Source organism: Bufo gargarizans, chromosome 2, assembly GCF_014858855.1.
Source record: "Bufo gargarizans isolate SCDJY-AF-19 chromosome 2, ASM1485885v1, whole genome shotgun sequence".
Lineage (NCBI taxonomy): Eukaryota > Metazoa > Chordata > Amphibia > Anura > Bufonidae > Bufo > Bufo gargarizans.
Window position 1 is genome coordinate 539,408,515 of NC_058081.1, and position 14,437 is coordinate 539,422,951.

The 14,437-nt window shown below is 39.0% G+C and overlaps 1 protein-coding gene across 1 annotated transcript in view; it reads right to left on the minus strand.

Annotated features, from left to right (window-relative positions):
* GRIN2D (glutamate ionotropic receptor NMDA type subunit 2D) overlaps positions 1 to 14,437 on the minus strand; it is a 456,113-nt gene that overhangs the window by 105,330 nt on the left and 336,346 nt on the right. The window contains exon 9 of the mRNA XM_044277508.1: positions 5,929 to 6,158. Coding sequence (XP_044133443.1) covers positions 5,929 to 6,158 — 230 coding nt within the window. The remainder of the gene's footprint in view (positions 1 to 5,928; positions 6,159 to 14,437) is intronic.

Below are 14,437 nucleotides of genomic sequence, written 5' to 3' on the forward strand. Positions count from 1 at the left end.
CACTGCTATGTCATGTTTCAGATATGCACAACTAAAACACAGATTTTATTTAGCAACTAATAAAACTATTCTTAACATTCAGGAACAAAAGTTTCTGGACTTTTGTTTTTTTTCTTCCGGCACGAGGTACAAAGTTCAAAAGTGTTCAGAAATGGGAAAAGCAATTGAGGAGCACCGCACTTAACTGGGGAGAGATTTAGCAAAATATTCAAAAAGTTTCTGTATCTAGTCAACATAGGTTAATACAATATAAAATAGTGCATCGACTATATTACACTCCGGTATTACTGTCCAAAGTGTACCATGACAAGGGTAGGGATTCTAGCTTCTCTAAGTGTAAAAGCTATCATGCTGGGTTTATTCATCTTCTCAGGAGCTGTCCAGTCATTTAGCTTTTGTGGCAATGCATTTTTGAAAGATTGGGATTAGATCTAAATTAAAATCGGACCCCACCTTTGAACTCGTTATATCTGGTTTATTGTCGTTAGAGGAAAAAATCTGTGAGAAGGTTGTCCGTGTTTCATGGATCATTAAGAAGAGATGCTTTAAATATTATTTTTCAGATGTTCAGTGTCAGTGAAACACGGATGGCACACGGACAGCAAAAAAACGGACACACGGACCCAACATGGATCCTTAACGGACAGCTTCACGGATGCATCACTAAAAACCTTCTCACGGATTTGAGCATGAACATGGATGTGTGAATGAGGCTTTAGGGTTTTGCTAGCATGTTGTGATCTTGCATTGAATTTCTTTTATAAGAAATAGGAGTCCATAAATTAATTTTAGTGAAAATAAGGTTGGAGATATCTGTATTGACAATATATACAGGTACCAAATTTAATCCAGCATAGTTGCAATTAAATGGAAGACTGAAGCAAGAGACCAGAGGGCCAATATAATAAAGCAAAAGATCAGCATGAGATTTTACAGAATAAATGCTTTATCTACAGAGCATGAGATTAATATTTTAAAAGCATTGATTTCACATAAATTCACTGAGCGGATGGTTTTTATGATGTGTGTTTTTTCAGTGCATGAAGAAGTGTCAGCACTGGTTTTAACCTATACACTGTCAGACTTAACCTTAGGGTTGTTCTGACATTTAACGGCAATAACATTATTGTGGAGAAAACATGTGTGGAAAACAACTTCATGCTCCTGCTATTTCTCTATAGGGATATGCCTGTCTATTACAAGATGTAATAGTTATTTTATTCACACTGCCGACTAGTATTATTATTTGGCCTCTATTTATAGGGCATGCCTATATGTCACTTTTAAGAGATAGACAGAATGTTAGTCGAAAAGGAGACTGTTGGCCAATTGAACAGTCAGCCAATAGCTAATGAAGAGTGTGACCATCCTCAGTTACAGCCTGCATCATATCCCAGTATGGAAAAATCCTGCTGGTTGTCACTGGAAACAAATAACAATGGTGGAAGTTGCTAAACGGTGTTGTGTAGTGCAAAATTTGGGTAAACTATAATTTTCTTTTTGCTGCTAAGTTATGTATCTGTTTTTAAAATATTTCTGTGTTCCATGTGTTTTTTTGAGCTTGTGAAAATGTCACCTTTTTGGTGGCATTAGTTATCACATTTTTTTTTAATGCGTTTGTTTTGGGCACTTTTTCTTCTATTTAGAAGTCTTAGAAAAAGACACAAACACATGCTATTTGTCCTATACAATTTGGCTCAGATATAGCTGAGAACATTTAATGAATACTTCACTAACCATGCTTTGACAGTTGTATTCAGCCTATGATTTTCCTGTATTCATTAACTCTTGTCAGTTTTATCTCAGCTCTGTGAAGCTAGAAGAATTTAGAATGTGATATTTATTTAATTACCATATTTGTCACTTTGTAAGATGTACTTTTTCCCCCATAATAGTAGGGAAAAAATGGCAGCATGTCTTATAAATTGAATACTAGTGTGAGCTTCCATTATGGAAGTACTCACTAATATGCAGGAGGTGCAGGGAACAGTGACTTTAGCGCTTCTAGCGCTGGCTGTGCTCACCACTCCCTGATCTTCCTCTGAACGCCGATCTGCACATATTCTGACTGCACACAGCACCAGAACATAGTGTGCACACTATTACCTGGTAATGTACGCAGTCAGGTCACAGTGCAGCGTGGGCCCTGAGAAGACCAGGGAGCGGAGAGTGCAGGAGAGACTGTTGGATCAGCAGGAGAAGAAAGTTCATTTATTTTATGTATGATGGGGGTTTGATCTGAGATCTGATATAGGTGTCTGGTATGGGAGTCTGATCTGGGGTCTGGTGAGGGTCTCATATGTTGGTCTGATCAGTGGTTTGATATGAGGGTCTCTTCTGAGGTCTGATATGGGGGTCTCATCTGCAGTCTGATGAAGATTGGTGATCTAATTTGGGAGTTTGGGAGTCTGTTGACAAATATTTTTTATCTCATTTTTCTCCTCTAAAGCCTTTGTGTGTCTTATAAAGTGAAAAATACGGTACTGCATAATTATATGTGCATGTTTCACATTTAATGATTAGATTTATTGATTGTGAGTTTTTTTTTAACTTTCTATCTATCTATCTAACTCTAAGCATAAAACTGCAATCATGCATGCTGCTTCAGATGGATGCACCAACTGAAAAGCAATTAGCAATATATCAAAATATAATTTGCAACGTATCCTGGTGCTTATTTGCATTTTCAGTGTATACCTTGATTACATCAATCTCTTCTAAAGCTTAAAAACACAGGCAAGATTTCAAGATTTCTGTGCTAAAATGTGTTTACAGCCTTATAGGATTATGAACAGTTTGATTTAGATATGTCTTAACATATATAAACCATCAATGCTGATTGAAGAGGATAATTGTGCTATAATCTTTGTGGAAATAAGTGGTATAATGTTGGCATCAACTATTCTATATCCTATGAACTATTTTAAGATATTCAGTTTTATTTTTGGCCTGGTTTTATTGACATTTGGAAGATATATATATATATATATATATATATATATATATATATATATATATATATAAAACATCCTTAAAGTCTCTTGCAATTATATATATTTGGAAAAATTTCCAACACTGGTGACTCAGGCTTTCTTTTCAACAATTGATGCTAATGTGTATTTTTAATTCAGAGTGATTAACTCCTCAATTCAACTACTGCTATCATGTGGTTTCATTAAGGAAATGTCTGGCCCATCAGTATGCACCTGTTCAATGACGCTGAGGTCATGATACTTCTTTTACGTTGCATTGCTATAAGGAGACCATGTTTAATGATAGGCTTTTTACTTCTGCCCACGATTTCACCACCCTGCTGTCGAGTTAACGCATTATGTCATGCTGTCCAAGTTGGCTTAGTCGAACAAATCGGAAGCTATACTTACCCATTTTGTAAGGATGTGTTAATGATTGTCAAACTGTTTCTAGTTACATCTCACCAGCCAACAGCTGCTCTCTTTTGAGAATAAGCTTGATTCACCTGGGATAATGATAATCACTGTGTTGTTCACTTCCCATAATGTCAGAAATAATACCTCAAAATAGCCCCATTTCTTGAGTATGAGCTGATCCATGTGCAAACACAGCATAGAAGCATAGCACAAAGCAAATAAAATAAATAACTTTTTACAAAACTGGGACTCGACTGTTTTAGGGTATTTACTTTGAAAAATATGAAAAGGATCTACAGCTGCTCACTAATAAGTATTGGTGTACAAGTCTATACAAACAACTAAACACTGTAGCTAGATTAAGACATTAGAAACAAAAGTTACCTAGTTTAAATACTGTTAAATTATGTTGGTCCCTATCCTTTTTATATGGGTAAATGACTGGAAAAATATTTATACAATCATGAACACATCAAACCCCATTGCATGGACTCTCTGACTCCCTTTCTACACAACTGTATAGAAAAACACTGGAGCAAACGTACCACAGTATAGATTTGCAGTGATCCACTAGACCCCTGCTAGTGATTGGCTATGTGATATGACACAGAATCATGGAGAAGGGCAGGAAACATGCCAGAGAAAGATTGTAGATAAGAACTTTTAAGAAGACTGAGCAGCCATTAAAGGTGTGTGTGTGTGTGTGGCCAAAGTCTTTGAAGGTGATGCTCACCTGAGGCTACTGAACTTTAAAGCCATTTCTTTGGTCTAGAGCAGGCATCCTCAAACTGCGGCCCTCCAGCTGTTGCAAAACTACAACTCCCAGCATGCCTGAATAGCCTACAGGTATCAGCCGACAGCAGGGCATTGTGGGAGTTGTAGTTTTACAACAGCTGGAGGGCCGCAGTTTGAGGATGCCTGGTCTAGAGGCTTTCAGCCCCCAGTAAAATTATTGAGGCAGCTTGCAAGTGCTGAGTTTTGGTCTGCACTTCACAGTGTGAATAGCAGACATTGTATGAGGAACTGCACCTCTTGGCTATAATGGGATGTGAAGTATTATATGATGAAGTATTATATTGTACAAAGTTATATATGAAAGCACATCTCTGCAGGAAGCTCCTGGAGATAACCCACTGATTACCACAACCTGCTTCAATTTGGATGGAAGTGTTTAAGATCGGTTTCTCCTTCTTGTGGAAGTATTTGCTCTTTAGTAAATACTTTGGGGTAGATTTATCAAAACTAGTGCAAAGGAAAACTGGCTTAGTTGCCCATAGCAACAAATAAAGCTCTGCCTTTCATTTGTCAGAGCTAATTTGGAAAAAGTTGGAATCTGATTGGTTGTTATGGGCAACTAAGCCAGGTCTTCTTTGCACCAGCTAGGGCCTTTGTATTTATGTTAAACTGCAACCTCCTTCTCTGTCTTCCATGTTTGCACAACGCCACTGCAACACCAAAGGAATCCCAACCACTCCAACCAAGCTGTGCCCTGGGGAAAAACAACAACCAGGTGTAACCTCTTTTCACTCTATGGCCCTAGGAGTGAGGGAGAGGGAACCAGCTAGGTCCATGAGTTCCACCACCACTATTACTCTCATCCTCGCCTCTGGGTTGTTACACATTGCACTTATGGCTCACACTTGTTCTGAGGACTTTTGAATGGTCTAACATTCAGCACACCGTCCTACGAATTTTCTGTCAAGATTTTATTGAGCTGGTAACTATCAACTAGCTATCAAGCTCAACTTTACTATAAGCTGATACATTTAGCTTGGCCATGCGCTGACATTGTTTCTTTAGGGGAGTGAGACAAGCAGCTATCTTACGTCTCTGGCTGTCAAATCTTCTGTGAAAACAATGCATAATTATCAGAAAAAAAATAATTATCACAATAGAGCTACTTATTAAAATTAAGTCCTTAAAAGTCAACATCTGCCTGCTTAACAATACTCGAAAGTGGTCTTACATTTAGAACTGGTGCTGGATGCGCCAAAGTTATGGATGGGCCGGCGCCTCTTAAAAACTTCAGCAGATCCACCACCAGTTTAGGGCTTTATTAAGAACGACGTCAAAAATGCTGGCCTTAAAAAATGTATGTGCATTAAAATTTGAAAGAGCAGTTAAAATGTCAGTGTTGACAAAATCTGATCTGAACATTAACCTGATAATGCCACAATAATTAGTACTGTAGATGTGTGTGTATGTGTATGCACAGGGAAATAGCTATAGGAGGTGCATAGGTGGCAATAGCATATGTGCCAGTATGGGTAATATAAAGCAAATTGTGGACTATATAAGAACATGTTGAATATTTGTCTCTCATTATGATTTAATTCTATGTTTCTCTTAAAATTGCTTATATTTGTGAACTGTGAAAGATATTTTTGTTTCTGTATGAGAAAGTTCTTTGTAAGCATATCCTCTTCATATCTGCTTTTTGAAACTAGTTTTCTCACTACATGATAAGTCTAGACCACTGAGATTTACAGAGTTTTGTGAATTTAATGAAGATCAACAATAGAAATTCTTAAGCTCTTACTTTTTTATCGCTAAGTCCAGACACAGTATCCACATACTCCTCCTGGATCATGAAGGCAGCCAGATTGGCAGTGTAGCTGGCTAGAAATATTACTGCAAAGAATGCCCAGATGAGGACCATGATTTTACTTGTGGTGCCTTTTGGGTTTTCAACTGGAACAGAGTTGTTAAATACAAGAGCCCACAGCAACCAGATGGACTTGCCAATTGTGAATTTTGAACCTCCTGGATCTGAAAATAGGAAATGAGATAATTTTTATAGTAGTATTTAGTGGAGAAGAGGTGGTTAAAAATATACAAATATGGTGAAAAATATACACTTTGTGCAAGGGTACCTAAACTTTCCCTTCAATCAATATTGTTTCAAAGTGTTAGAAATAGCCTAAAAATATTTTTCTAATGTAGTTTATTTCTTGATTTTCTAATTTTATCACAAAAAAGGCCCCAAAAGTTCTTTCCTCCTGAGTGCTATTAACTACAGTGTATAGAGAATCTGTACACTGCAAATATTTATGTGGTGTACAGGTACTGATTGGTATTATAAATGCTGTAGTGCTTAGTGTTGTCATGAAGGGAGCACATCTCTTTGCTTCTGCCTGTATCCCGCACTGCTGTCCGTAGAGGGCATGGGCAGGAGCAAGGAGATGTGCTCCCCTCAGGATAGTGCTCACTACAGCTCATACAAGTGCCTTGCAAAAGTATTCACCCCCTTGACTTTTTTTTGTATTTTGTTACATTATAGCCTTAAGTTCAATGTTTTTTTTTTATCTGAATTTTATGTAATGGATAAGAACACAATAGTCTAATTTGGTGAAGTGAAATAAGAAAAATATATAAATAAAACTATTGTTTAGAAATAGAAAACAGAAAATTGGCATGTGCATATGTATTCACCCCCTTTGTTAGGAAAACAATAAAAAAAAACTCTGGTGCGACCAATTACCTTTAGAAGTCACATAATTAGTGAAATGATGTCCACCTATGTGCAATCTAAGTGTTACATGATCTGTCATTACATTTACACACCTTTTTTTAAAGGCACCATAGGCTGCAACACATAAGCAAGAGGCATCACTAACAAAACACTGCCATGAAGACCAAGGAACTCTCCAAACAAGTAAGGGACAATGTTGTTGAGAAGTACAAGTCAGGGTTAGGTTATAAAAAAATATCCAAATCTTTGATGATGCCCAGGAGCACCATCAAATCTATCATAACCAAATGGAAAGAACATGGCACAATAGCAAACCTGCCAAGAGATGGCCACCCACCAAAACTCATGGAACAAGCAAGGAGGGCATTAATCAGAGAGGCAGCACAAAGACCTAAGGTAACCCTGGAGGAGCTGCAAAGTTCCATATCAGAGACTGGAGTATCTGTACATAGGACGACAATAAGCCTTACGCTCCATAGAGTTGGGCTTTATGGCAGAGTGGCCATTAGAAAGTGATTACTTTCAGCTAAAAACAAAAAGGCATGTGGGAGACTCCCAAAATGTATGGAGGAAGGTGCTCTGGTCTGATGAGACTAAAATTGAACTTTTCAACCATCAAAGAAAACGCTATGTCTGGAGCAAACCCAACACATCACATCACCCAAAGAACACCATCCCCACAGTGAAACATGTTTGTGGCAGCATCATGCTGTGGGGATGTTTTCAGCAGCTGGGACTGGGAAACTGGTCAGAGTTGAGGGAAAGATGGTGCTAAATACAGGGATATTTTTTAGCAAAACCTGTAACACTCTGTGTGCGTGATTTGAGGCTAGAACGGAGGTTCACCTTCCAGCAGGACAATGACCCCAAATACACTGCCAAATCAACACTTGAGTGGTTTAAGGGGAAATATGTAAATATATTGGAATGGCCTAGTCCAGTGTTTCCCAACCAGTGTGCCTCCAGCTGTTGCAAAACTACAACTCCCAGCATGCCTGGACAGCCTTTGGCTATGCGGTCATGCTGGGAGTTGTAGTTTTGCAACAGCTGGAGGCACACTGGTTGGGAAACACTGGCCTAGTCAAAGCCCAGATCTCAGTCCAATAGAAAATCTGTGGTCAGACTTAAAGATTGCTGTTCATAAGTGCAAACTATCCAACTTGAAGGAGCTGGAGAAGTTTTGCAAGGAGGAATGGGCAAAATACCAGTGGTAAGATGTGGCAAGCTCATAGAGACTTATCGAAAGTGACTTGGAGCTGTGATTGCCGCAAAAGAAGGCTCTACAAAGTATTGACTTTAGGGGGGTGTATATAGTTATAGTTAGGGGGGTGTATATAGTTATGCATATTGACTTTTTCTGTTATTTTGTCCTATTTGTTGTTTGCTTCACAATAAAAAATAAATAAAAGTTTTGCGGGTATATTCTGTAAATTAAATTATGCAAATCCTCAAACAATCCATGTTAATTCCAGGTTGTGAGGCACCAAAATACGAAAAAAGTCAAGGGGGGTGAAAACTTTTGCAAGGCACTGCAGTGTATAGATTCTCTCTGCAACTGATTATCTCGGTGAATAGCTCTTAGAAGGCAGGAACTTTGGGGGCCTGTTTTTGTTAAAAAAAAATAGAAAATCAAAAAATAAACTACAGAAGAAAAATTACATTAGACTATTTACAACACTTAAATGAAAAATTGTGAACATTTAGGTACACTAACTTCAATGATATACGCTCATGAAAAATTCTAACTGTTTTTGCACAGTCAAGAATAGATTAAGTGGTAGGTACACAAATCTAGCAATACTGCTGCACCCACTATGTCCTGTACATTAAGCAGATACAACTACCCCAACATACACAATATTTTAAGAGACATAAAAACAATATAATTTCAAGAAACAATATTTTTCCTACCACTCCTATTAATATAAACTAGTTTAAAATGTTTATCATCATTTTTCCCTAATTCGTGTTTATTTTCAGCATCAAAAGAGGCATACACAATTATAAGAAAAGATCATGCAATTGGAACTATAGAGAACTATAGAGAGCAAACTAATTTTAAAACAATTTATTCAGGTAAAAGACTAGAGGTGGGACGAATCCAATTTTTTTCTAATCTGAATCCGAAAAGGTTCTCGAATATATTGAATCTTTTGAATCTCGAATCCTACGAATCCTGTACATAAGAATTGTGTGAACGGTGTAAGAAACAAAGTGATCCAAACACTTATGGGGGGGATCTGTGGATGACACTGCTATGGGGGGATCTGTGGATGGCACTGTCATGGGAGGATCTGTGGATAGCACTGTTATGGGGGAATCTGTGGATGGCACTGTTATGGGGAGATCTGTGGATGGCACTGTTATGGGGGTATCTGTGGATGTTACTGTTATGGTGGGGATCTGTGGATGGCACTGTTATGGTGGGGATCTGTGGATGGCACTGCTATGGTGGGGATCTGTGGATTGCACTGTTATGGATGATCTGTAGATGGCACTGTTATGGGGGTTCTGTGGATGGCACTGTTATGGGGGATCTTTGGATGGCACTGTTATGGGGGATCTCTGGATGGCACTGTTATGGGGGATCTCTGGATGGCACTGTTATAGGGATCTCTGGATGGTACTGTGATGGGGGGATCTGTGGATGACACATATGGCATCTTTTGCTATGTGCCATCCACAGATCCCCCCATAACAGTGTCCCTGCAGTGTGAATGACCTCCAATACAGGTGCAGGGGGCTGGCATCTGGATTAGGAGTGACAGTGGGGACCGGTGCAGTCCCTGTTTTCTATTGCACCGGCCCCTCTCACTGTTGAATAATCTTATCTAACCTGTAGGCATTGTTAAAATATAATAATCATTTGTAATCCAGCTGTATTACTTACATCTAAGTTCCATAGCAAAGGGGAGGGAGAAGGCAGGCAGGTGCAGGTGCATGACGTAGTGAGTGATGCGCCGCCCTCCCGGCCTGCCTCCTCCCTCCTCCGGAACTTAGTTGTAAGTAATACAGCTGGATTACAAATGATTATTATATCTTAGCAATGCCTACAGGTTAGATAAGATTATACAACAGTGAGCGGGGCGGTGCATTACAATACAGGGACTGCACCACTTCCAGCTGTCATTCCTAATCCAGGTGCCGGCCCCCAGCCCCTCCGCCCTCCGTTGATACACCCGCCCACCGCACTGTGCAGCATGGCGGCGTCCGTGTATCATTAGGTAAACTAATCGCAGCATTTTTGGGTCGTCTAAATTGCCATATAGCGTTGCGGGATTCGTCGGATTCAAATTTTACTAAATTACTTTGGGATTCTAGTCCACGAATCCAACAAGATACGAGGGATTTGTGGATTCGACGGATTCGACGTCCCACCTCAATAAGAGACCATATTACTTTTTTCCTTGAAATGGATATAAATAGATTTTCCAGCTGTACTATTACATTAAATATTAACTTTCCAAGAATCAAGTAGAAATCATTGTGTACCTAAAAAGAAAAAGTGTGGCAGCATTCAATTGTAAAAAAAAAAAAAGTAATGCAACATTTTGATTCACGCAGTAAACATTTGGCTCATGCTTTGTGGGTCAAAATGTTGCCATTTTGTGTGTGCAACATGCAGATAAAGAGTTCCTTTTTTTGCACATATGAATGCTATCACACTTTTTTTTTTCCTGGATGATTCAATATTCAGAATTTTTGATTTATGCATCCTGGAAATAAATGCTGAATGATCATGCTGATCGCGTTTGTATTGGGACTTTATCATTGTGTCTCTCATCAGTATCTTGAAGTTTGAACAATTCTCTTGTAGCAATATAAGCCATCTATAGTAATTACTGTATGTACTAAAGTTCATAGGGTGGAATTTATCATCCCCACACAAACAAACCCATACACACACCAGTGTTCTGGCAGTAAAAAAATCCCAAACTGCAATTTTTTGCACAATTACCATTTCTCTGCTGCCATCACCACTTTCCCAAAAAGTTAGCGTATCAAGGGTGAGGAGGGGTCATGACAGCAGGATCAACAGGATCAACACATTTATGAAATCTACACCAGCCATGAACTGCCAAATATGCACCTAATTTTGTAGAGATGTACACTTCAATCAGAAATTATATTAATGTATGTGAAAATAAGAAGATTTCACTAAATTTAGACTTAAAAGAATGAAGTATATTATAACATATGGTAATACTAAGGTCTCTAAGAACATGGCTCCATTAAGTCTCTGTCTCTTAACGATTTGTAGGTCAATATTAGAGAATTTGAAATATTTTTATAGTACCTTATCATGTTAACCTACTTTCACACTAGCGTTTTGTGCGGATCCGTCATGGATGGATCCGTTAAGATAATACAACCATCTGCATCCGTTCAGAACAGATCCATTTGTATTATCTGTAACATAGCCAAGACGGATCCGTCTTGAACACCATTGAAAGTCAATGGAGGACGGATGGGTTTTCTGTTGTGCCAAATTGTGTCAGTGAAAACGAATCCATTCCCATTGACTTACATCGTGAACCAGGAAGACAGATCCGTTTGGCTCAGTTTGCATCAGTTCAGTCTCCATTGCAGTTTTGGTTCTCAGTCTCCATTCCGTTTTGGTGTCCATCTCCAAAGCGGAATGAAGACTGAACTGATGCAAACTAATGCATTCTGAGCGGATCCTTTTCCTTTCAGAATGCATTAGAATGCAAACTGATCCGTTTTAGACCGCTTGTGAGAGCCCTGAATGGATCTCACAAACGGAAAGCCATAAAGCGAGTGTGAAAGTAGACTAAATCAAATATTTTTTTTTAATATATATATATAGTTATCCTATTGCAATACTACAGTATAAGTACAGAAATTATTTTTACCCATCAAAATGATATAACAGCTTTCAAAATAAAATTGGTTAACTCATGCTGCTTGCTTGTTTTTCTTTTCCCATAGTGAGAAAATTTAGCAAAAGACAAATTATCATCTGGAAATCTTGAAATCTGTAGATAACAGTTTATAACCATGCGAGGCTCAAAGTGGATGCCTCTGTTGAAATCTTCAGAGAATCTAATAATTAATCAGACTCTGAAAAACACTTCAATTGTTTAAATTAATCTTGAATGGGCTGTAATGAAAGGCATGGGTTTTGTTGTATAGGGATGGAAAATCTTCAGTTAAATTCCTGTTAAAAGATTTTCATTTAATCTTGTTTGCTTGTTTTCATACAGTATGTGTACATTTATGTCAAGTATTATTTTAGTCACTGTGTATATGTATTAGTGATTTGATTCACTTCAGGTTTGCAAATTTTTCAAAAAGTTCAGTTCAGACCCAAATTGATTCTACACAACCTAAAGTTGCTCCAATTGCCATACAAATTTATATATAACTACTTCTAGTCTCCTAGGAATTTTTAGGAGTAGATGTTGTTTGTTAGATTTTTTTTATTATGAATTTTTGCATTTTCTCTTGAATACCATGACAGCAATAACAAATAATGACACTGACATACATAGCTACAGTAGCCATGAGGTAGAACATGATGGTAAGCAAGCAGACAGTGACAGTATCATGATGGGGCACCGTCAGCAGACGCACATATATTCATCCACATCAGCCAGAGGAGTATGAAAATGCTTTCATTTTGACAAAAGTGATACTTTGTACACTGGCAGCAGACAACTTTATCCATATAGGTGTCAACAAGTCCCCTGACACAATGAAACCCCTCCGTGAGATAACACTGGAGGCTGGAAAAGACAGAACAGAGAGAACATGCTGAGGCAGTTTGAGCCACTGTTTCAGTCTGCCTGCCCAGAAGTCCATGGGATCAGGAAACACGGTATGCGCTGGAGAAAGCCCACAGTCCAGGTAGGACTCAACTTAGGTGTTAAGGTGGTAGGTCTTCACTTACTAATTTGTGTCCGTCTGGCATAACACATTAAAAAATTGCCCATCATGTTGATGATACTGAACTGTTGGTGCTGCTGTGGCTGCTGCTTGTAGTAGGGGGGACGGTGGGAGGTGGCTGTCCAGGAGGAGTCTGCTCACTGAGAGCTGTGGCAAGCTGCATACACAGTGTATCCTGGTAATAAAAATGTGGCCTCCCTTCCTGCAACAGGAAAATGTTCCCCCATTTTGCTTTGATAGTGAGAATCTAAAAGCATGGCTATCCAGTAATCATTGCACTGCTTGATGGTAAGAATACAGCTGTCACTAAGTAAGCAAGCAAACATACAGCTTGCTATTCTGGCTAGCTTGCTGAGGATCCAGTTCTTTCTGGTTCTGCCCTCACTGAGATGACTAGATGCAATGATCACCATCATCAGTTAAGTCCTGCTCTTTATCCACCAGTAACTCTTCCTCCTTTTCCGATGGTAGCTCCTCCTCCTCCATGGGAGGTTCTCAACAGCTACAGGGCGGGTAGCAAAATTTATAAGCTGTTTTTCTTCCACCATTCCTGTGGCATAAGTGTAAGCATCTGCTCTAATATAAATAACAGGAAGGGGTGACATAATTGATGCTGCAGTTGTTCCTACTGACAAATCTGGTGGGTTATTTAAAGGCCCTGAGTACACAACAGTTATCACTAATGATCATTACCACTGCCTGTTCTTGAAACAACATATTATCCCTGTTAATGTGGTCTGGTGCATAACAAAAGCATTTACTGATTTACCCTGTTTGTAAAGGCACTCTACCATATGCAAGATGGCATGGCTTGCAGCCTCTGAAAGCCACAGTATTTTTTCAAAAAGCATTGCACAACTAAATTGATCATGTGTGCCATGCAGGGGGCAGGTGTTATTTCCCCTGAATGCAACAGAGTCATAATGTTCCAGCTATTGTTTCTGACCACCATGTCCAGTTAGATTTGATGGGGAAACAGCCATCGGGATGTTTGTTGGTTGATACACTTTAACAAGTGATCGGCTATATGGCTACTCTTACCCTGGCTGATCAGCTCTAAAGCAGCATGGAAGCTCATTTTACACATATGACCGGAGAGAGGGGGAGTGGGAGAAACACTGTTCTGCTTATGTTGGGTACGGAAGGATGCCCATAATGGAGGACGTGAATGAGGCAGAAAGGCACCTTGTGTGGGGGAATCAGACCAACACAAATGTGGAGGTATCGATAAGATCTTGCCTTGTTACTGAGGTGCTGTCTTGCCATAAAAAACATTGACCTAGTGGCTCGCAAAAGACATGCACTTCGCTGCCCATAACAGATGTTTCACGTATCCACTATCCCGTACACCGTGCTGCACAGTGAAAATTGAAATTTTAAACAATTGTTTTGAAGGAAAAAAAAGGACAGCAAGGCAAAAGTATAAATTTCATAGAGCAGAATTACATTTTTGGGAAGGTGCAGAACTGTGCCACCATTAACACAATTAAATGGCATGGAAGCAACCGCACTGCCAGCAACTTGGCCAGGTGGAAGTTCAGCTTGCAAATAATAGAATTGCTGGTCGAGAAAAGTTTTCTCATGGCCACATACTCCACTATGGATGTCTCACAATGGAGTGGAGGAAAAGAAGTAGGAGGAGTCTGAACAGAAGAAGAAGAAGCTGATA